The following is a 20,544-nucleotide window of genomic DNA, read 5'->3' on the forward strand; positions in this document are numbered from 1 at the left end:
GAGGGCAGGATGGTCTAGAACTACCACGTTTCACAGATGAAGAAACTGAGGCCTGGGGACACAAAGGGCTTGGACTCAGGTCCAGCGATAGGTGGCGGCTGAGCCACAGACTGGAGCGCAGGTTCATCCACCACATCTGCCAAACCTAGCCGCCAGACAGCGAGGCCGGGGAAGAGTCCCCCTGACCCTCAGTGCTTCTAGAACTTTGCCATTTGTCTTCCCCAATTCCTAAAGCGCTCCATACCCTCTATTCCTTTAGTATCCCCACTGACTGTCAAGACTTTTGCAATAATTATTTGGCAGGAAGTTCTAATTATCTAGGACACACAGAAACCCATTCTCCCCAAAGCAATTAGTTCGGGGTGGAGGGGCGGCTGGATCCTGAACACTCTTCTGAGCAGGTCTGTCACCTGTGCCAAGGGGGGTGCCCAGTCACACCACCTGGCTGCCCTGGTAGACACGCTGGGACGTTGAGTGTGTGGACAGACCATGACTGTACGGAGCAGAACTCTGTCTAAAGTGGGGCAAGCTTGGCCTCAGTCAAGGGCGTTTCGCTCCAGAAATTCCCAAAGAGAAGGCTGGCAGGTGGCTTTGCTGTGTTGAATGAGAAGCCAGGTGGCAGAGCCTGAAAAGCAAGCCCCGCTCTGATCAGGAGCCTCGAGAAAGTCTCCCACTCCTTTTAAGCCTCAATCTCATTTGTAAAAGGAATTTACAATGGAGCAAGGAACTTGGCATAATCATTCTGTGAGTCTGTTAGGGATGAGAAACTAAAGCTCAGAGCAGGTGAGGAAAATGCCTGAAGTCACACAGCTCCAACACTGCTGGGCTGGGATGGGCATAGGAATGAAGATGGTACAACTCTCCCAGGCCTCACGGCTGGTGGATGGGCAGCTCTAGACCAGACTGCCCAGGTGCCTGCGCCAGCCCTGCCCCCCTTCCCCACCAGAGGCCTCCCCTGTTCTGAGCTTCAGTCCCCTCCTCCCTGGGGTGGGCTAACACCGTGCCCGACCCAAAGAACTGTCAGGAGCACCTGAGGGATGAAACCCTGTGATGCTCTTGGCACAGAGCACGTGGTGCAAGAGGCCAATGTTTGCGGCAGCTGCTGTGACTGCTGTCGTCACCAGAAGGAACGTGGAGACTAGGCGGCTCTGGGCTGTACGCACTGGTGCGCTGTCCCGCTAGACCTACCCATGCCTGGCACTACACGCGTACCTGCCCGATACACACGACTACAGTGTATCCTCCGGGCCCTACAGCCACGCACTTCGGTTGAACATCCAGTTTCACGATTCCCTGCCCGCTGCAAAAGAGAAGGAAACATATGTTGCTGCATATTTAAGTGACTCAGTGTAGATGTTAAATATACTGTAACAATTTGGGGGACATAGGGGAAGGGACTTTCTCTGTAATCTACTGAAAGAATGACGTGCCAAAATACGGGAGGGTAAAAAAATGACTCACTGACTCTGGGGCAAAGAGAAGATAGATCATGATGGGGACTGGGGAGGGGGCGGCAAAGGGGGAGGCGAGAGGAAGGGAAGGGAACCAGCCTGGAATCACCTCTGTTCCCAAGCATTTGTAACTAAGTCCCCGCCCACCACTCCATCCTGTCACAGCTTTTGTCCCATGTCTGTTGGCCAAACACTTGGGAGCATCCTTGGAAGAGAGAAGTAGATCTGCTTCCCCCACTGTGGCCAAATCCATTCTCCCTCTCTAGTGTGACTTTTCAGAATAAGTCATTAATTTTTATGGGTAAAAATCACGTGTTAAAATTTGCCAAGATGAAAGATATCTATTGCTCTGAAAATGCATCGTAAACAAATGTGCAAAAACAAAAGCAACCCTTCTTGGAAATAATGGAGAAAAATTCCATGGAACTGGGCTGAGCATGGAATCTTACAGGTTCAGTGAATGGGCAGGAGTGGGCACCCGCTCTGGTGACCTCTGCAGCAGAGACGGCCCCAGGAGCACCCAGGGGAGCTGGGCTTCCTTGTCACAGCCTTGGCGCTCTCAGCAGCTGAGCTGGGGACAGCCGCCCAGCGGACCCAACAGCAGGTGAAGATGTCCACAAGGGATGTGTGCGATCGGGGCTGCTGGGTCCCCAGGCAGGTTCTGCCACTCATCATGAGGTCTGAGTAACTCACAAACACTAAGTCAAAATCAGCAAGTGAGGCCTAGGCCACAAACACGCATGTTTGCTAAGAACGGGGCACTGTGCCAGGTGGGAACCTGTTAAGACGATCACCAGAAGTTCACCTTCCTGCAGGTGAGACAGGCCCCAGCAGGGCAGCCAGGGCAGGGAAGAGGGAGGCAGGACGGGACACTGGGGAAGGCAGAGCCTTTTCAAGGTCTCCACGTAAGGTAGGGACCCCGAACACTTCCTGTCATTCTTCCTCACCCTTCATTCTTATACTTCAGCTTAGTTGTTAATAGCTGTTATCCTAGCTCCAATGACTGCCAATCAAAGATATGAGAACAAAAACAAAACATCTTCATCAGAGCACACCGTGCCTGTGCCGGGCCCTGTCTGGGGTGCCTGCCTTTGCCGGGTGCATCTCCAAGGACCTCGCACACACTCGCTCCACTGACCTGCACAAGGGGCCCTGGGGCAGGCCCCACTGTCACTTTCCCTCACTGATGAGGAAATAAGACAAGAAGGGACCCAGCAAGTGCCTGGAGGACGGGGTCGGGTTCTGCTCCACTTGGCTTCCTGGGACTGAGTGTCTCTGGGCAACGTGTACATAAGCAAAAGACACATCCAGGTCAGGCTGGACCCTACAGCTCAGCACCTGGCCCAGAGCCCGGCAGCTGCTCAGTGAAGGAAGGAAAAGAGCAGATAAAACTGCTCTGACCCAGGGCCTCTGTGGGGCCCTGCCAGCCTGCTCACCTGTAGTCCCGCAGCATGAGGTTGGTGTAGCGCACAGTGTCGTCCATGCTGCAGCTCACCAGCTGCCCAGACTCGTCCACGGTCATCCTGGACACCAGGTTCGTGTGACCTTTCCCAGCGAAGGAGTCGTTCTCCCCCGTCTCGGAGTCCCAGTAATGTGGGCCAAGGGGTTAAGGAGGAGTCTGGCCCCTAGGACCGTGGTGCCCGTGAAGGAGCCGCCAGGGAGAGGCTACTGTGTGCCCTGACCCGGGGACACATCGGTGAGCACCGAGCCTGAGGGAACGCCGCCCGGGAGCCAAGTCAGAGTGAGTTCTCCAACTCCTCCCAGCACCACCACCAAGGCCACGCTACCAGGGCGGAGGACAGCGACCTGTCTGCAGCAAACGGATGGCTTCCGGGACAACACTCACAGGACAGCACTCAGAGCAGATGGCTCACCGAGTGCCCTCCCCACTGGGGTTCCTTGTGTAACTGAACCAGACTATCAGCTGCCCTCTCCAATCTCTTTCCAAGCCCAGAACATCCGCAGGAGGCCTCCTGGGCCCCTGCTTGGCCAATGGCCACCCCGTGACATCAGGACAGCCCTGGGCAGACCTGCATTTCCACATGCCACCCCACAGCTCCTGAGTTCAAGGCATTCTGGTGTAAGGTGGGGCTTAACCAACGAGACTATTCTTTCTCATTCGCAAACGAGAATCTCACATAAAACGAGGACCAATGTTCCCTTTAGGAAGCTAGATGTGTCTCTCCCGTTCCCACACTCCAGCCATGAAGACCCAGTCATCCATACTGAAGGAAACAGTCTCGGAGGTTAAAAGCCTCAGGGTGCAAGACCCCAGGAATGTGACGGAGAGGGGATGGAGCTGATGTGGCTTGCTTGTTATGCTGGCAATGAGGCCCATTCTAGTGCCTTCTCCGCCACCACCCTGTGACATAGCCTTGGGGAAGACTTGTCCCTACATCCTCTTACATTTAATGGGGTGGCAGAGAGGAGTCGAGACACAGACTGTGTGACTCATCTGCCCTGTCCTCCTCTTTCAGGGCACTGGGGGCTTCCTCAATCCTGAGAAAACTGAAGCGCTCCAAGAACGGTCTGCAGTGGCAGGAAACTTCGGGTCTCCTGGGGAGCCTCTCCCGGGAGGAGTTTCTAGCCTGGCACAGCAGCAGCATCTAGATCAAAAACTGCCACCGACAGAGAAGACAGGCCTTGCCCTCTAGGAGCACTCGTCCACAGAAGCGGGTGGACACCACGGCCATGAGCCTGAAGCACGCGTCAGGGTGGGGTGGCTCTGTGCCCCGGGCACCCTCAGGTGGCAGTCCCAGGAGGTGGGTGCCGTCAGCCCTCAGCACGAAGAGCAAGGGTGGCAAGTTCAGGTTGTTAGAGGAGAAACTGGAGAACCATTTATAGGAAAATGGCAGGGACGTGTGAGGGCCATGCACACCTGCAGGGACACCACCAGGGGACCACGGCAACCTCACCGGAGGTTGGGAGATACGGGGGCTGGTGGCAGCTCTGCTGCTGACAAGCTGTGAGCTTGTCTGAGCTTTAGTTTCCCCATGTTTACAATAAGAGGACTTTGCTCAAAGGTTTCCACATCCTTCTGAATTCTAAGATCTAATGATTCTGCTGCTTGGGGTCCAGGCGAGGCTGGTTCTCAGTTCTGCAGGGAGTGAAGCAGCGCAAATTCAGGGAAGTTAAGCAGCCCGCAGAAGAGCACCAGCCAGAGCTGACCGGGTAGGTCCAGACGGTGCCCGGTGACCGTGAGCTGATGGAGTGAACCCCTGTGGAGACTCTGACGGAGCTGCAGCTGGTGCCACCTGGTTGGCCTCACCCCTGGCACCGCAGGGACGGGAGATTCCCACCGTGCCTGCCAGCAGCTCCAGAGCCAGCCTGTGAGTCAAAGGATATTAATGTGTCCGTCGTGGCTCCCCGAGTAGATGTAGGACTTGCCGCCGTTTTTGTGCACCGCCAGACACTGGATTGATTTACTGTGACCCTGTGGAGGAGGTGGACAAGCAAAGGGAGCTGAGGAGGGGCCCTCCTGTCCCTGCTGCCAGCTGCCCACTTCCCACCAGTGAGCCTCTGGGCAGGGGAGACAGGAGCCCTCAAGGCGTCACCCTGAGCCCCTGGCAGCCCGGCTTGCCTGGAAGTGCTTCCATAAGCCATTGCCAACTTGCCCCAGGCCCAGCGATCGGCTGACAAACCCTGGAATTCGGCTCCTCTCCCTCCAGGGCTCCCCACCCCTACCTGGGCCCAGGATGCGGCTCTAAATCATAGCCCCAGCGGCAGAGCACTGGCTCTGCCAGCACCTACTGACACCCACGGACCCCCTGAAAGAAGAAATGCTCATACCCACTTGATAGGGGCACCCCCGGGGCTCACGCCCCAGCGGGGAAGCAGCAGCCAAGGTGGCACCCCCTGGGAGGGCCTGACTCAGCTGCTCTCGGTGTTTGCCAGGATGCGACCAGTCACGGTGCCCTGCGGACCACCTGTCCACTGCTCAGAACACGGGTCGCCACTCTGGCTCTAGCCCTGGCCTTCTGCGGCAGCTTCTCTCCCCTCCGCCCCGTTCCCACCAACACTGCCCGAGGGCTCGAACACGGAGGACTGCTCTATGGCCAGACGCCTGCATCAAGCCTCTGCTCACTGCTCTCAGGACGGAGGACAGCGGTGGTGAGGTCTGATTGCAGCTCTCGCACATCGGAGGTGGGCTCCTTGGATGTGGCTATCAGCCACGTTCAACAGCCAGTTGGCATAACTCACGGACGGGCTCTCTCCCAAGAGCTCTCTAAGCTTTCCGTGTCCTCTCTGCTGCCTTCTGGGAAAGGTACACAGAGTTTTCAGTGGGACTGCAGAGCCAGTGGGCAGACACACTGGGTCATTTGCAGCTGTCTCTGGACAGAAGTGGAAAAATCAGTTCCATGGGCAGGTGAGGGGCTCCGTGGCTCAGGGTCCCCGAGACCAAGGTGCCTTCCTGCCTGGTGTCCTGCGGTTACAGTGTGGGCCTCAGGCCAGCGTCAGCCTCTGTGGGAGCCCAGGCCCCAGCCCAGGCCTTGAGCCAGAGCTGCCCTCAGCAAGAGGCCCGGGCACTTGTGTGCACAGCCATGCCAGGAAGCACCTGTGAACATGTCAGAACTGTGAGTCCTGCAGACCACCCCCAGAAGTCCACAGAGGAACTGTGAGCTCTGGGGTGGGAACTGGAGTACTAACACACGTGATGCAAGAGGTTCGGATATGGTTCAGGTGTGAGAGCCACCCCTTGCCCTCACTAGGACCACCTAGTACTTCCTAAAAAGTGTAGACACTAAGACCCATCCTGATGCTACCTGAATCCATGGGCTGACCGGGAATCCAAATATTTAAAGCTCCCAGGTGATCCTCCCCTGCAGCAGATTTCCCTGAACTCCAGGTGGCTGAGAAACCACTGTAGCTGAGATCAGCACCAAGCACCTCTTGTGGCTGATGAGAACTGGGACACAGGTGCCTCTTTTGACAGGTTTCAAAGACCCTGGGCTTCCCTGGGCTGAGCATGGGCACACACAGGCCCCCAGTTCCCATGTGGCCCCCACGGAGGCCCCGGCCCAGTCAATCTTCCTGGAAACAGCAAACGCGGGGGCCACCAGGACCGGTGCTTCCCCTTTACAGCAGGTCCCTCCCCTCAGCTCCTGACTGCCACTCCCACCCCCTCCCCCCACAACGAGGGGGCAGAGGAGCAAAGCAACTCCTGGTACAATGAGCACCTGTCGACCTGAGGACCTGAGGGAATCAGTCACGGAGGCCTTGGGGGAGGTCCACCTGTGAAATGGGGATGCTCGCAGCCGCCTCAGAGGACTGGGAGGGCGTGAAATGAGCCGTCCCCGCGCCCCGCCCTGCCCAGTGCAAGTGCACGGCCAACACTCATTTTGACAATTTCCTCCTACTACCGGCTGCGGAAGTTCCAGTCTCAGCCTCTGTGGCGAATCAGATGTTCCCATAGCAGCAGGGCGGGTAGGGGGTGAGGGCAGGGCTGGGGCTGCCACCCAAAGGCTCAGCTGCCATGTTGGGGTGCACAGCACGGACCCCCCCAACCGTGGAAAGCCCACCCCCGAAACTGTGAGTCAGGGTCACTAGAGGAGGTCCCTGGCCCAAGGCCACCAGGCAGGGGAGCCCAACCTGAGCCCCTGCCTCCGACAGTGCCCCCCACCGACTCCCAGCTGGGTCTGAACTGGGCCTCATTCCTTCCCAGCTTCACCCACACGGAATCCAACTGCCTCCTACACTGATTCCCACAATCAGGTTCCATGCACCAGCAGGGTCCAGGTCGGAAGCCACCGCAGCCCCCTCCCTCCGCAGCACAAACACTCCCACCCTCTCATGAAGTCTGCACCAACGCTCGACTCACCCTCTGTCTGGGCACCGAAAGTGTTTTCTGTCCTGCCCTAGAGCCGTGTGAGTGCACAGCTTGTAGCTCTGCGTGCTGGTAGGCTCCTTGGGGAGGCCGAGTGCCTCCTGAAAGAAGGGGCCACAGCCACTGTCCCCCTAGCCCTGGGCTCTCCTTGTCAGGATCTTACAGTTGTTGATGGGAGACTCAGCACCTGGCTGCCTGTTTTCTGCTAAATTCATCCCAGAGAAGCGACTGGCATCCTGCTTCCTAACCAAATCTCTCCAGGTTGGTCACACAAATATCCCTCCCACGTGGTCCTGGGACCCCCGGGGCCCACCCCTAGAGGCAGAGCCACTGCCCGGTGCGGCCCTCACCTTGATGACCCGCAGGGGCTTGCTGGGGTTGTTTTTGTCCAGGTAGTTGATGTAGCCAGAGAGGGAGATGCTGAGCAGGTGGTCCTTCTGCCACAGGCAGCCGAGCTGCTGGTCCAGAACGCTGGAGCCCATGGTGAACGTGTTGACAACAGAATTCACACTAACGTCCCAAATTTTAGAAGTTTTGTCTCCGGAAGCAGAAAGCAAATGGGTGCTATCAGGACTCCAACTAATCTGGTAAAACAAAATGGCATATCATCTGTTGGAGAATGTCAAAGTGGAAGGGACCCCAGAACGTGCTCATCCCTAGCTCATTCCTGAGCAGTGAGCCCCAAGGCCGAGGGCAAGAGCAGGAGCGTCCAGGTCTCCAATTCCACAGCTATCTTCTCTCCACACCTCAGCATCCTGTTCTATGTGATTGTCGAGCTCTGAACCACTGCCTCTACCATCTCCAAAACAAGTCCTGCTGACTGCAACCACTTACCAAGCCATAAAACACAAATTCATACTTACAGCGTAAATCCCTCCATCGTGAGCCTTGCTTCCTCCCAGCGCACACACTTTCTCCCCCGTCTTTCCATCATAGATGTATATCTTTCAAGAAACAAAAATATATGGGGATCATACCTATATGTGGGTGTGAAACGTCCTCAGTGTCTGAGGACTAAGTACCTCAGGACTCTTCCTTATTTACCATTTCTATCACCAAGATAATTTGGGACTATGGCAACTAAAAAAGAATCTAAAAACTGAAAGTGCCAACAGGCTGAGTTTCGAGTTCTAATTTACAAGGAGAGAGACGGAGGGGTGTGCCTACTCGTGCCCTGATGACACAGCCCCCATGACTGTGCCATGTTCTGAGGGGCAGGAAAGAGTGAGGTTTCCAAGTTCTGCTTATTAAGACTGGCAGTAAGTCTGTCCGTTCTGAAACAGCTGCACAAGACAGTGACATTCACCACGGCCTCCAGTGCTCCCACCCGGGACCCTCCGGGAAAGCAAATGGCGTTGCCTCACCTGGCCGTCGGCACTGGCCGTGGCAAACCTGTTCCCGTCGGGGGAGAATCTCACACAGTTGACAAAGCGGCTGTGGTCCTGCGAGAAATTGGACAATTACCCCTTGATGACAGGCCACAACCTAGACTTCAGAATTCAGGAATGAACTATACAGCCCACTTCAAACACTACCAATGGAAATGCTGCTAGTCCGTAAGAAAACTTCAGAGCTTAAAGAACAAACCAACCAACCAGGCAGTTTCTGGCTAAGCTGGTGACCATTTTAACCCCTGTGCCTTTGCTGTGCTGGTCTCTGTCTGGAAGGACCGCCCCCTTGGCCCTGGCCATCCTCCGGCTAAGCGGCCTCCTAGGACACCTTCCCTGCTGTCCCCACGCGGGGAACCCTCGGGATGCTGGAGGCAGCTCAGCGCTGACTCTGAAGCTGAGTCCTGAGGGCCCAGTGCACAGTACGTGCTTGGTGGCCATTGCTGAGAGAACAAATGACCTTCAATGGGAGCTCTGAGGAGAAATGGCCTCCAGAGGCAGCTGCCTTACCTGGGCAAGCAACTGAATTCCTTCTTTCCTCAATCAAAACACACAGAGAATAATTTTCTACAAACCCCAAACGCAAAGCTCCCGCACCCGCAGCCCCTGTTCATGCTGAACACATGGCAAACACAACCTGTTAATTACTGAGTCCTCTAGGTTTATGAAGGGTTAACCAGCTCTCTGGGTATGAAAACCTTAGGGAAAAACAGTTCAGCTCAAAGCCTAAGATCCCTCCCCTCCCTCCAGCCCCGAAGTGAATCACTGACTTAATTTAAACACGAGCTGCCTGTGTGGAAGGAATTACACAGCTTTGACTGGGTAATGAATGTTTCCTCCATACTTGATAAATTATGCCCAGAAACGCAGGCCAGGGAGGAGAAAGGAAGCCCCTACAGCTGCACAGCAAGGAAGCCACAGAGCCAGGGGGCAAAGACAAACCTACATGACTTCAGAGCCTGGTCTGGAGAGTCTGCGAGAATGAGACCACCGTCAGGTGGGGCAATGCGATGCGCCCCATGCACCAGCAGCTCCCACCACCGCCCAGAATCACACGACTCTGCCTAGGAGCCTTCCGGACCAGGCACCACCCAGCGCCTCGGGACCCCGCGGTCTCTCCAGCAGGGCAAGTGGGGAGGTGCGGGCCGGGGCTCCACAGAGGAAAAGCAGCCCTGGGCTTCCCAGGCTGCTCTCGACCACGCCCTCCGCCACCCTCCACCGACGGTGCTCACAGGTGGACGGGACAGACAGGCAGAGCCGGGAGCTGCTCCCACAGCCTCAGCAGCAGGACCCTCCAGCTCTGCTGACTGATTTTACAGAGAATGGTTTGAGATGACAAAAACTCGAGAAGCTCAAACATCCTGACGAAGGGTATCCTCAGATCCCGATGACTGAGTGTGGCCTGCTGGGCGAATGCCATCCTGGTTTCAAACCCGACGGACAGGCGTCTCCAAAACCAACTGTCCCTCCTGCCTCGTTCACCGAGCACCTTCTTGGGACCAGAACTTTGCTCTCTGGCTAACGGGCCAGTTCCCTCTGGGACCATCGCCACTGCCCATGATGGTGATGAAGAGAAGAGGGGTACAGGCACTGAGCTCCCTGTTTCAGTCTTAACTAGTTCTCCTGTTCTGTGGACAGTGGGGAGGGCCAAGCTTTCTGAACGCTGGGTCTGCGCTCCCACCCCACAGGTGACACAGGTGAGAGATCTGAAATTCTTGCAGCCTGAAGGGTGGGATCAGGACTACACAGAAGCCACCAGAAGCGGTGCCACCACAACTGTCTCTAGTTGCCGGGCCGCAGAGGGACCTTGATTGCTTTTGAGCTCAGCTACACATTCTGCCTTTTTATTTTCACTGGTATATTTTATCCTATTTCTAAGGCCGACCTTTTGTGCCTTAGGAATGTGTGTTCTCTGTTTTCTAGCATTTCTAGGCACCTGGGGCTGGAGGACAGCTTTTTCCCAGGGGGCCTCAATCCACCAAACTGATGCACGGTCAAAACTAACCTCCCAAACTGGCATGAGCCAGGCCCTCCTCCTGCTCCTGCCTCCTCCAATGCCACACAACCATCACATGAGTGCCAAGAGGGGCCCCGGAGGGCCTCCAGGCCAGCATCTCACTGAGGAGCCGGCCCAGAGACCATGTAACTTGAGCAGAACCAGCTGCGAGAACCAGAGTCTCCAGTTTCCCATCCAGAGCTCCCGGGCCAGGCAGGTGGCCGAGCAGGCCCGAGTGCATGCATCTTGGCAGGGAGAGATCCCAGAGGGCAGGTCCTTGACTCCTCAGCCCGAGGCCACCTGCCCTGCTATACACCATGTCCTCCTTGGTGCCAGCCACAGCTCTCTTCGGCTCTGCAGTGGCCACCCAGGGCCCAGTCAGTGGTAGGACCCCCTCAGGGACATGACCCTTTAATCCGCTGAAAACCATCCTGCAGGGAGGATAGGGAAGGCATGCAGAAATGCTCCTTCCAGACAGGGAGGCCCAAAGACCCGGCTCTTACATGATGCAACCACTGTGGTATAACAAATGCCAAATCCCAACAATTGGCCAAAACACCCAGTTCTCTCGCCTCTCAAGTTGCTTTCTCAGAGAGCACAGGCCCAACTCTTGTCCCTGATCCTGGACTGCCTCATCCCAATCCTTTGCGGCTCCTACCTTCCTTGACTGTGAAATGGGGGTGGGAAGATGGAGTCATCGTATCCCACAGGGCCCTCTGATTTAACAAATCCTGGCTGATCCGGGAAGCAGGGCTTTCTTAGGATGGAGAGGCCAAGAGAAGCATCCACCACCAGTGGGACAGACCTTGGAGTTACAAGGCAGAAGGAAGTGGTGGGGAACCTGATTTTTTTTGCTCTGCATAAGGAATATATGCTATGAATTTAAGAAAAATGCTCAGCTGCCATTCAAATCCAACTTCTAACAAAATACCAATTCTCTGGCTCTGAGATCCCAACACGAACCATCCTATCGCAATCCCAAATCAGAGAAGTCAGGGTGTTCCCATGCCAAGCAGCACAAGGCACCCTGAGCACCCTGAGCCCGAGTGGCTGTCTGCAGCCCAACTCGAAAGCACCCCCCCGCAGGCGCCCCCCTGCTGCCTTCCCTGCCCCACCCCCCAACCCTGGGCCCCGCCGTCCACATCCGGGCGCCACGGCAGCTCTCTGCAGAGGCTTCCTCCCTGCCCGCCCTTTCTGAAGCAGCAGCCCTTGTCTCTCGATCCCTGACTCTGCCAAGCATTTTACGTGCTGACATATTTGTTGTCCGTTTCCTGTCAGTGTGCAGTGCACAGGGGGGGCTCTGCCCCATTTACGCCCAGGGACCCCCAGCCCTGGAGCAGTACAGGGCACCTGGCAGGGCCTGCTTAGCATTGGTGAAGTCAACGCCTGACTCAGCAGATGCCCACGAGGCCTGGGAGCCATTTGAACTCAAGTCCTCTGGCTTTAGAACCTTATCCTTGTCAACTTTTCCTGCAACTCGAGCCAAGAGTTCCTGAAACAGCCCATTTAAAGGGAGGGAACCCTGAATAGCCCACTAACCAAAAAAAGTGAGGGCTAAAAGCAGGCCGTTCCACAGGGAGGCGAGGCCTGTGCCCAAAGAAGGAATGGGTTTGGGGAAGCCTGGTGGGAGAGCGCTGCAGCAGGGGCTGGCTCCAGTGGCTGCCTGAGTGGGTCAGCTCCTGCACCTGGACTCCCAGCCCCCTGCATCCCTGCAGCACGACCGCCCCAGGCCAGGTCTGCCCTGCTCGTCCTGCCATCGTGGCCAGCACTCACGCTGGACTGGCTGTCTAAGTGGGCCCGAAAGCCCTAGTACCATCACCTCCCTCTCACCACTAAGAAACTGAGCTTAAAGCAACCAAGTAACACACCTGCCTCTACCTAATCGAGAGGGACATGGTGCGGCTGGACTCCTGGGAGCTGATTCTCAGGTGCAAACGGCGACCCACACGGCCAGCTGGGTGGCCCCTCTGCAAAGGCCTCCTGCTCCCCATCAGCCTCTGGGAGGGGGAGGGGACGGGCCTGCGGCTCTCCCACACAGGCACTGACAAGGCAACCTGCACATACAGTGACCTGCGTCCACCCACCCACGAGCTCACTGAGGGGGAATCGGACCCAGCCCCCAGTGCCACTGCCCCACCAAGGGCCAGCACCCCCCAAGGGCCTGCACCCTGAGCATAAATGTCGGCCCCCGTTTCAAGTCCTGCCCCTCCCTGTGCATTACCCAGGGGACAGCAGTGTCCTCCCCCTTGCTTCCGCTTGGCGAGAAGCACAGAGCAGACCACTGCCCCCCACTGCTCCCTTCACCCCGGACAGACCTGTGTGGTGACCATTTTCCTCTGGAGAGTGTAGCCAAGGGCGCTGGGAAGAGCTGAAAAAAGATCAGATGGACAAAGACTTCCCTGGTCCACCAGCCATCTACGTGACCTTGGTGGAGACACTCAGCTGGCTCTAGCTGGGTGAGTGACTGGCAAACAGGTGCAAGAGCCGAGGGGAAGCGGGAGGGGGAGGAGACGGGCCCGTGGATCTCTCAGGACGACCAGAGATTGTACACGCAGGCCCTCGAGAAGACAAGGCCAAGCGATAAAGAAGTGAGGTCCCTGCTGGGGGCAAGGACGGGCAGTCCAGGTGCCAAGCCCAGCACAGGTACAAGCAGGCAGTGAGCATGTGAAGAACTGAAATGCCAGTTTTCTGTCATGAGTAAGGAAGGGGGGGTGGGGGGGGCGAGCCCCAGGAAATGTATATTTAGAGCTCAAATTTTACTTAACTGTCTAGGAAGGCAACACTTTTAATAGCAGCCAAGACTGAGATTTCTAGTGATTCTTAGAAGGAGTGGGAAACTGCGTTACCAAGAGCTGTGAGGTGTCACACGTGCACAGGACGCGTCCTTGGGCAGACCGTGCACACAGCCCAGGTGGAGGAGGCCTGGGGGTGTCTCTGTGCACTCCTGCCCCCCCCCTCCGGTAGCCTTAGCTCTGGCAGGCAGGGGCCCCTCGTTTCAGACCACATCTGACAGGTAAGCCCGGGGCCATCCATCACATTTGCTGCTCCCGAGATACAAACGGCTCCAACAGTGAGCAGCAGCTGGGAACCGGGACACGGACACCCAGGCTGCGGAGGGGAGTCGGCTCACCTGACAGAGGTGGCAGCAGAAGGCCAGAGAAGCACAGCCATGCTCATGTCACACTGGGCAAGGCACTGAGAGGGCCCCGGCTGGTTAGAAACTCTCTGTGGTGACACTAAGCACTCGTCCAAAAGTATCGCAGGAATGCGCTTGGCAAAAAGCAAGCCCCATGGCAGAGTGGAGGCAGGGGAAGCAGGGAGATGGTCGCCACCCACCGCCCTCTTTGCAGGCCCCCTGGTGAGGTCCTTTAGGAGGAACCTCAACTTCTGTGCAGAGGTCAGCACTCAAGACAGAGAACGTCCTGCCCCACCCTCCTTTCATGCTGGGTCACCGGTAATCTTGGGAGTCACTTTCCCAGGGCTGCTCACAGCCCCTGAATGTGGGTGACCCGGGGCCTCCTCCAGGTGAAATGTCCCCAGCCCGTGCTCCTGGAGCTCTGGAACCCAGCTCAGGTCTAGGCGAAGGAGCAGTGAAGCTGTTTCACCACTTCCCTGGCAGACGGAGCTGTGTTCCGTCCCAGAGGAGGCAGGATCCCCACCTTTGGCTCTGCACAAGACAAGAAGCTGGTTTATACCAACTATCGTCTGAACGAAAAGGAAAGCAACACCATCGTGCAAGTGGAGGTGGCATGAGGGACGGGCTGCCCCCTGTGACTTCAGTGCAGCCTCCGGGTTTGTTCTGAAATACTTTTTTCATTTCCACCCAGGCAAGAACACCAGGTTTCAGCATGTACTGAAACAGAGGCAGCGACTTCAGCCTCTCTCCCTTTCGCACGTCCTTTCCTGGGGTGCCTACCTAGAAACAGAAAAGGGCTTCTCCACCAGCAGCCCCCCACCACACTTTATACCCCAGAGTGAGGTGAGTCCAGCTCCAAACCACAAGGGGCTCCTTCCCTAGCAAAGGAGAGGAGTGGGGGGTGGTCATGCCTCAGGACAGAGCTGCCGACCCAGGTGGCCGGCTCCTTGGAAGGTTCTAGGAGATCCAGGCTACTAGTGTGCAGAGCTGGGGAAGGGGCACTGGCAGGCCTGATCCTGTTGGGGAAAAGAAGACTGGATTTTGCAGTATTTTCTCTCAAAGTCCACAGCCGTCCTGTGGCGTGTGAACTTTTTCACCAGAGAGGCCCCGTGAACTCCTTGGAACCTGCGCCCCCAGGCTAAACCAGGAGAGACACTGTGTGGGAGAAGCTCAGCGGGGCGCCCCCACCCAGGGCACCCCCATTGCCCTCTCCTCGCTGTTGAGTTGCTTTTATGCCTTTTGTTCACTGCCACCACCAGCCTACACGTCCATCCCCCGGCGGCTGAGAGCAGCCTTCTGGGGAAGCAGCAGGCGTTCCTGACCTACCGCTGATCCCAGAGCCATGCACGTGGTCGAGGGGAAGGGGCAGGAGCAAGAACTCGAGGTGGGTCAGGCAGCCACTGACATTCCAGGTCCAGTTTTCCAGATTAAGGAAAACGAGGCCAAACACAACGTGTGAGGTGGGGAGGGGGGCACAGCTTCCCTCGAGATGAGCAAGGACAGACAACTTCTTGCTGTCACAGAAACCTCTTCTCCCTTTCTGTTACGGGTTGAGCTGTGTCCCCCCCAAAGAGATGTTCAGCACCAAACCCCATCCCATGAATATAACCTCACGTGGAAATACGATCTCTGAAGATGTGATTACTTAAGATGAGGCCAGACTGGACCAGGATGGGCTCCAGTGACTAGTGCTCTTAGGAGAGGAAATGTGGACTCAGTCAGTAGGAGACAGAGAGGGGAGGGGGGGGGGCAGCCACGTGGCAGAGGCAGAGACCGAGTCATGCTCAAGCCAAGGAGCCCCATGGACAGCTGGCCACCATGAGCGCCTTCTGGCTTTGAGGCAGTGTGGCCTGATCAGCACCTTGATTTGGGCCTCCGGTTCCAGAACCTGGAGACAACACACTCCTGCTGTACAAGCTGACCGCTCCGCAGCACCCTGTTACCGCAGCCCTGGCACCGAGACACGTCCTCTCCTGTGTTCAGATCAGGATGTGTGCTAACCTGACTCGGCATCACTCATCCGCTATTCCACAGTATCGCTATCCCCCGCGTAAGAAACACTAACCCTGAACCACCGCCTTCGACAGCCAGGTCCGCACCGCCCACCAATGAGGCAGGAGCCGTAGGAGCCAGAGCCTGAGAGTTGCAGGCTCTTTGGAAGGCCTGAGGTGCACACAGTCCCCAACAGAAAACCTTGCCTGTGCTTCTCCACAGCCAGCCCACCTGCTCCGTGGCTCTGGGACAAAAGGAAGCCCACCCCACTAATAACAGGGAATCCTCAGAGCTCTCTGTACCCTGGCTCATATCTCCCCTGTATGTCCTGCCCACTGCCACAGCTCTGCCTAAGAGCTGTCTAGGAAGGTCATGGCCCTTCCCAATTCACCCTGCTGTTCTCAGGACTCCTTGCACTAGTTTCCTAGAAACAAAGTGACCCCCTGCTGGGCCACGCTAAGGCACCATCTTCCCTGGGTTTTCTATGAGGCACAGACACCAAGACCCTCAGCCTAGGCCCCAAACTCCGAACCACCAGAGGACACGAAAATGTTCATTTTCCGTTCAAGTGCCATCACTTGGATCTTTTTCTCTTCCATCCCTGGCATGCACACTGGCTGCCTTTTCCATGACGATTTCACAAGGATGCAAAATTTTCGTCTTACAAGAGTAACTGGGAAAGCAAGGCCCAGGACAGACTGCCAGGTATGCTCAATTTCGGTGCTGGGCCCCATCCTCCCTGCCAAGCAGCTCCTTCCTGCTTCCTGACAAGGACGGCTCAGCCCAGGGCCTCAGGGCACAGCGAGCAATGGCCTGCTCCATATTAGCCCTGATCTGCCATCAACAGTTCAAACTGCAAGTGTCAAAATGCTCAGGCACCAGGACCCTGGCACACCACTGACCCCCTGCCCTCTCTTGGGTGAGTCGAGGGAGGCTTAGAAAGGTCCAGTCGCTGGTCCAGGCCACAGGTCTGTGCAGAGCCGGGGTTCTGAAGCCCGTCTTTCATACCCCAAAGCCTGGGACACTTCTTCAGGGTGTGCCAGCACAGACCTGCCATAGGCAAAGCATCGCTCATTCTTCCAGCCGTGTCACCTTCTAGACAGGGCTCTGCTCTGCCCTGACCACCTCTCCCAGAAAGGCATGTGTGAGAAACACCTGGCTGTCCCCAGAAGCTCATCCCTTTGCCACTGAGCTCTGCAGAGAGTGAGCTGAGGCCACCTCCAGTTCAGGACACTCACCTGGTGACACAGCCTGAGATGCTCCCCACCTGAACCCTAGAAATATGCCCATCATTCCCGCTGGGCCTCTCCCCACCGCAGCCTCCACCATGCTGAATGACCAGCTACGCACAGAGTAAGCCACAGGCTCACGCAAGTCTGGAGTCAGGCTGCTCTCCTACTTCTCTGCGTGAAGCTGCCTCATAAACCCTACTTTACAGCTCCCTATCACAGCCTCAGCGGTGTGCGTCCGCACCTACTACCAGCAGCACCAAACAGGCCTCATTTTGCCAGTTTTACAAACAAACCAGAGCTTACCCCACAACCCCGAAAGGAGGGAAGTCCACTTACGCCAAGGGTAAACTTGAACTTGAATGGCGGCCCCTCAAAGAACGCAGTGCAGTTGTCATCGCTCCCTGTGGCCAGCCGGTACGGCCGGGTCTGCTTGACGTCCACGCTGTTGATGACCTTGTTGTGTCCTGTGATCTCCCCCACGGAAGAGCCACTGTCCCAGAGGAAGACAGCGCCAAACCTTCACCCGACAAGGAGTCAGAGGAGAGAGAGAGTCAGCCCGGGGCAGATGACGAGGAGTTCAAGCGGGGCTGGCAGCGCACACGCGCGCAGCAGTGCAGCCCTCCCCGCCCCCGACACCTTTAAGAGGGACCAGGAAATACACCGGTTACCACCCCCTACAAGAAAGGAATTCGTAATGCCTTCTCTTGGCAGGTAGTAAAACAACAGGCTCTTGTTACAGCTACTATTTGCTACCAAATGAAAAATGAATTGTTAAGACACAACAGGAATGGTTTGGAAAACCACAGAAGAATTAATACCTACCAGAACACAAATTAAAAAGAGCCTCTGGGTAAGGGAAACAAAGACATGGCTGCCTGCTAAGTCCCAGTGCTTTAAGGCAGCTGCAGTGCAGCGGAAGGAACTCTGGCTTCTGGTATCGACCCCGCAAGCCACCAGGCAGGGGCTCACCCTCCCGTTCACTCCCTCTTCCTCAGTGGCTACGTGTGGGCTTCTTATGTGTGGTTTTGTGGTAGCTAGTGACACATCTGCGCAGGAGGTGGGGTGGCCTGGCACCCACCAGGAGCTCACACATACTAGTCTGTGCGAGCTGGCATGGACGTCTTCGCGGCTCAGCTCCTCCTCTGAGCAACTCCGAGGGGGCAGACAGGGCAGGGCTGGGGGACAGAGCCCTCAACAGCTCTGCTTCACACCTGAGGGTGCTCCAGGAACAAACATCAAGGGGGATAGCGTGTGTGATCCTCCCACCAGGGGCTCACCGGAAGGAGAGCACAAGCCAAGGGAACGGAGCCAGGACAGGCTGGGGAGTGTGACTCACTTCTCCCTTCCTTCCCCGACCACGGCGATCCTTTTACTGTCTTCGGTCCACGCAATGTCCTTGATCTTCCCAGCAAAAGGCTGGTATTCGTACTTGAGGAGATGTTCCTTCTGCGTGGTGTCCCAGATCCGCAGCTTCCCTGACACATCTGCAGACAAAATGTGGGCGGGGAGCAGCGTTTGACCTCCATGGCAGGGCACATGGTGTGAGGCACCCTGTGTCGCGCTGCTCCTGGTCTGCAGGCTTCCTGGAGTGTTTCAGGCAAAGCAGACCCAGCCCCTGTAACCCAGAGCCCCTGCCCATGGTGCCTGCCATTTGGGTTGCTGCATTTCAGCAGAAACCATATGGATGACAAACCCCACTGAGAGTGCTCTCTCAGTTGTGAAGCATGATGGCGAAACCCCAACACATCACAAAGCAGTTTAGTTTTGGTACCACGCCCCTTTCCACCAAGGGGATCTACAAGGCTATGGGCTGCGGGCACTTGCTCTGATACCACACAGGAGCCACGTTCCTCAGTGCAGCCTGACAGCACCCCTGCTGCTCGCCTCTCCCGCACAGCTGCTCTGACAACTCCCAGGGCTGAAGCTCGCGTGGGCGCATCTGCTGCTGGGGATCCATGTCACCAGCACAGGGCGGGCCTCACCTCATTTACTACAAGGGAAGCTCCACAACTCAGGCTAATGGCAGCTGAGTGGGATTCTTCTGAGACACGGTAGGGAGGTGTCAGGAAGGAAGGCACTCTGGACGCAAAGCCCCAGCCCTGCTCTGGCTGCAGCGTCTGGTGACGACACTGGGGAGCCCGCTCTCTCCCACCACCCTGCCATGACCCTGCCACCACGTACCAAGACCCAGGGGGAAAATGGGAGCATTTTACACTTCACACTTGAGGCTTAAAACTGCAGCCCTGCTTGAGTCTGGGCGAGGTCCCAGGCCCATCGGCTCCCTGTGTTTTCCCAGGACACCCAGAGCACTGTGGCTAGCACTTCACACCAACTCTATTGCCCGTTCCGGTAAAGCCATGTTTTGTTCCGTTAAGAGCAGGTGCCAGGAGCTGGGCACCTTAGGTTCATATCCTGGTGGCCCTGACATTTATGGGCTCTGCTGGGCTCAGTGAGCTACCTGGCCTCTGTCCCCCTGACCCACGAGAAGGGGACAACTGCAGTAAGCACCTCGTGGGCTGAGGTGAGGATGAGACTAGGTGATGTGCATAAAGTCTAGTCCTCAGTACACGGTCAGTACTTGTTACAAGTTAGCCACCAATAATTCAGCATTAATACAGACTCTGCAGGAGGCCACTGGAGACCCTAAACTTAGGAGACAACACAGCTGTGCCAAAAAGGGGCCAAGACCTGAGACTGGGGGGGTCGGGGTTCACACCTAAGAACTCTCCCTGGAGCTCACCGTCCAGCTGAGGGGACAGAGCGAGGACACACTAAGCCCATGAAAAGAGCACACACTGAGGGGGGTCCCAGGGGTGCTTGGGCTTGTCTGGGTGTGTCCAGGGAGACTTCCTGTCATGCTGCCCAAGTGAGTTCCACATGATGACCTGGAGCTAGTGATGTCCCTTCTCTGGGCAAACAGGCCAGTGGGGAAGGACGGGGAAGGGAGTCAGCAAAAAGGGGCAATTTAGGAACACTGACAACCCAGCATCAGCGAGGAGCCACCGCAGAGCAAAGCAGAGGCTAGCAGTGTTCAGAAAACAAGCAGAGTGTGTGCAGGAAGGACACACACACAGACACATACACAGGGCTGTGTGGTCCGCTGAGCTCAGGCCAGGAAGCCCGGAGGCTACCCTGGGTCAAGGAGAACACAATGTTCCACAGCACCAGGTGGAAAAAGCCAGGGGGTCCCACCCTCTCCCAGACAGGCCAGGACACAGCCGCCCACCCACCAGAGCTGCCTGCCCCCACTGTGGGTACATCAGTCACTACCGCCCCCATCAGAGCCCGGGCCTCTTCCCCGGGCTGTCTGCTCATTTATTTAATTACGTTTGGAAGCAGCCAGGGCCAACAGAGAAACGGACCCTGGAGACGAGTCGCTCAGGCCCAATCTGATGAGGGCAGCCCCGGACGCAGTCCCAGAGCCTGCCAGGCGCCCAGCACACATTTCGGGAGGAGGCAGCGGGTAAGTGAGGATGCCCTCCTGGCCCTGAGTGCTGCCATCTCCATGGTCTCTTCTTTCCTCCC

At 56.8% G+C, this 20,544-nt stretch overlaps 1 protein-coding gene across 1 annotated transcript in view; it reads right to left on the minus strand.

Annotated features, from left to right (window-relative positions):
- Nucleotides 1-20,544, minus strand: part of WDR1 (WD repeat domain 1) — a 43,683-nt gene that overhangs the window by 8,158 nt on the left and 14,981 nt on the right. The window contains exons 4-11 of the mRNA XM_037829398.1: nucleotides 18,356-18,503; nucleotides 17,356-17,536; nucleotides 8,640-8,717; nucleotides 8,139-8,219; nucleotides 7,626-7,859; nucleotides 4,797-4,884; nucleotides 2,888-3,044; nucleotides 1,213-1,300 (exon numbers count right to left, since the gene is read on the minus strand). Coding sequence (XP_037685326.1) covers nucleotides 1,213-1,300; nucleotides 2,888-3,044; nucleotides 4,797-4,884; nucleotides 7,626-7,859; nucleotides 8,139-8,219; nucleotides 8,640-8,717; nucleotides 17,356-17,536; nucleotides 18,356-18,503 — 1,055 coding nt within the window. The remainder of the gene's footprint in view (nucleotides 1-1,212; nucleotides 1,301-2,887; nucleotides 3,045-4,796; nucleotides 4,885-7,625; nucleotides 7,860-8,138; nucleotides 8,220-8,639; nucleotides 8,718-17,355; nucleotides 17,537-18,355; nucleotides 18,504-20,544) is intronic.

This window comes from Choloepus didactylus, chromosome 3 (genome assembly GCF_015220235.1).
Source record: "Choloepus didactylus isolate mChoDid1 chromosome 3, mChoDid1.pri, whole genome shotgun sequence".
NCBI lineage: Eukaryota > Metazoa > Chordata > Mammalia > Pilosa > Megalonychidae > Choloepus > Choloepus didactylus.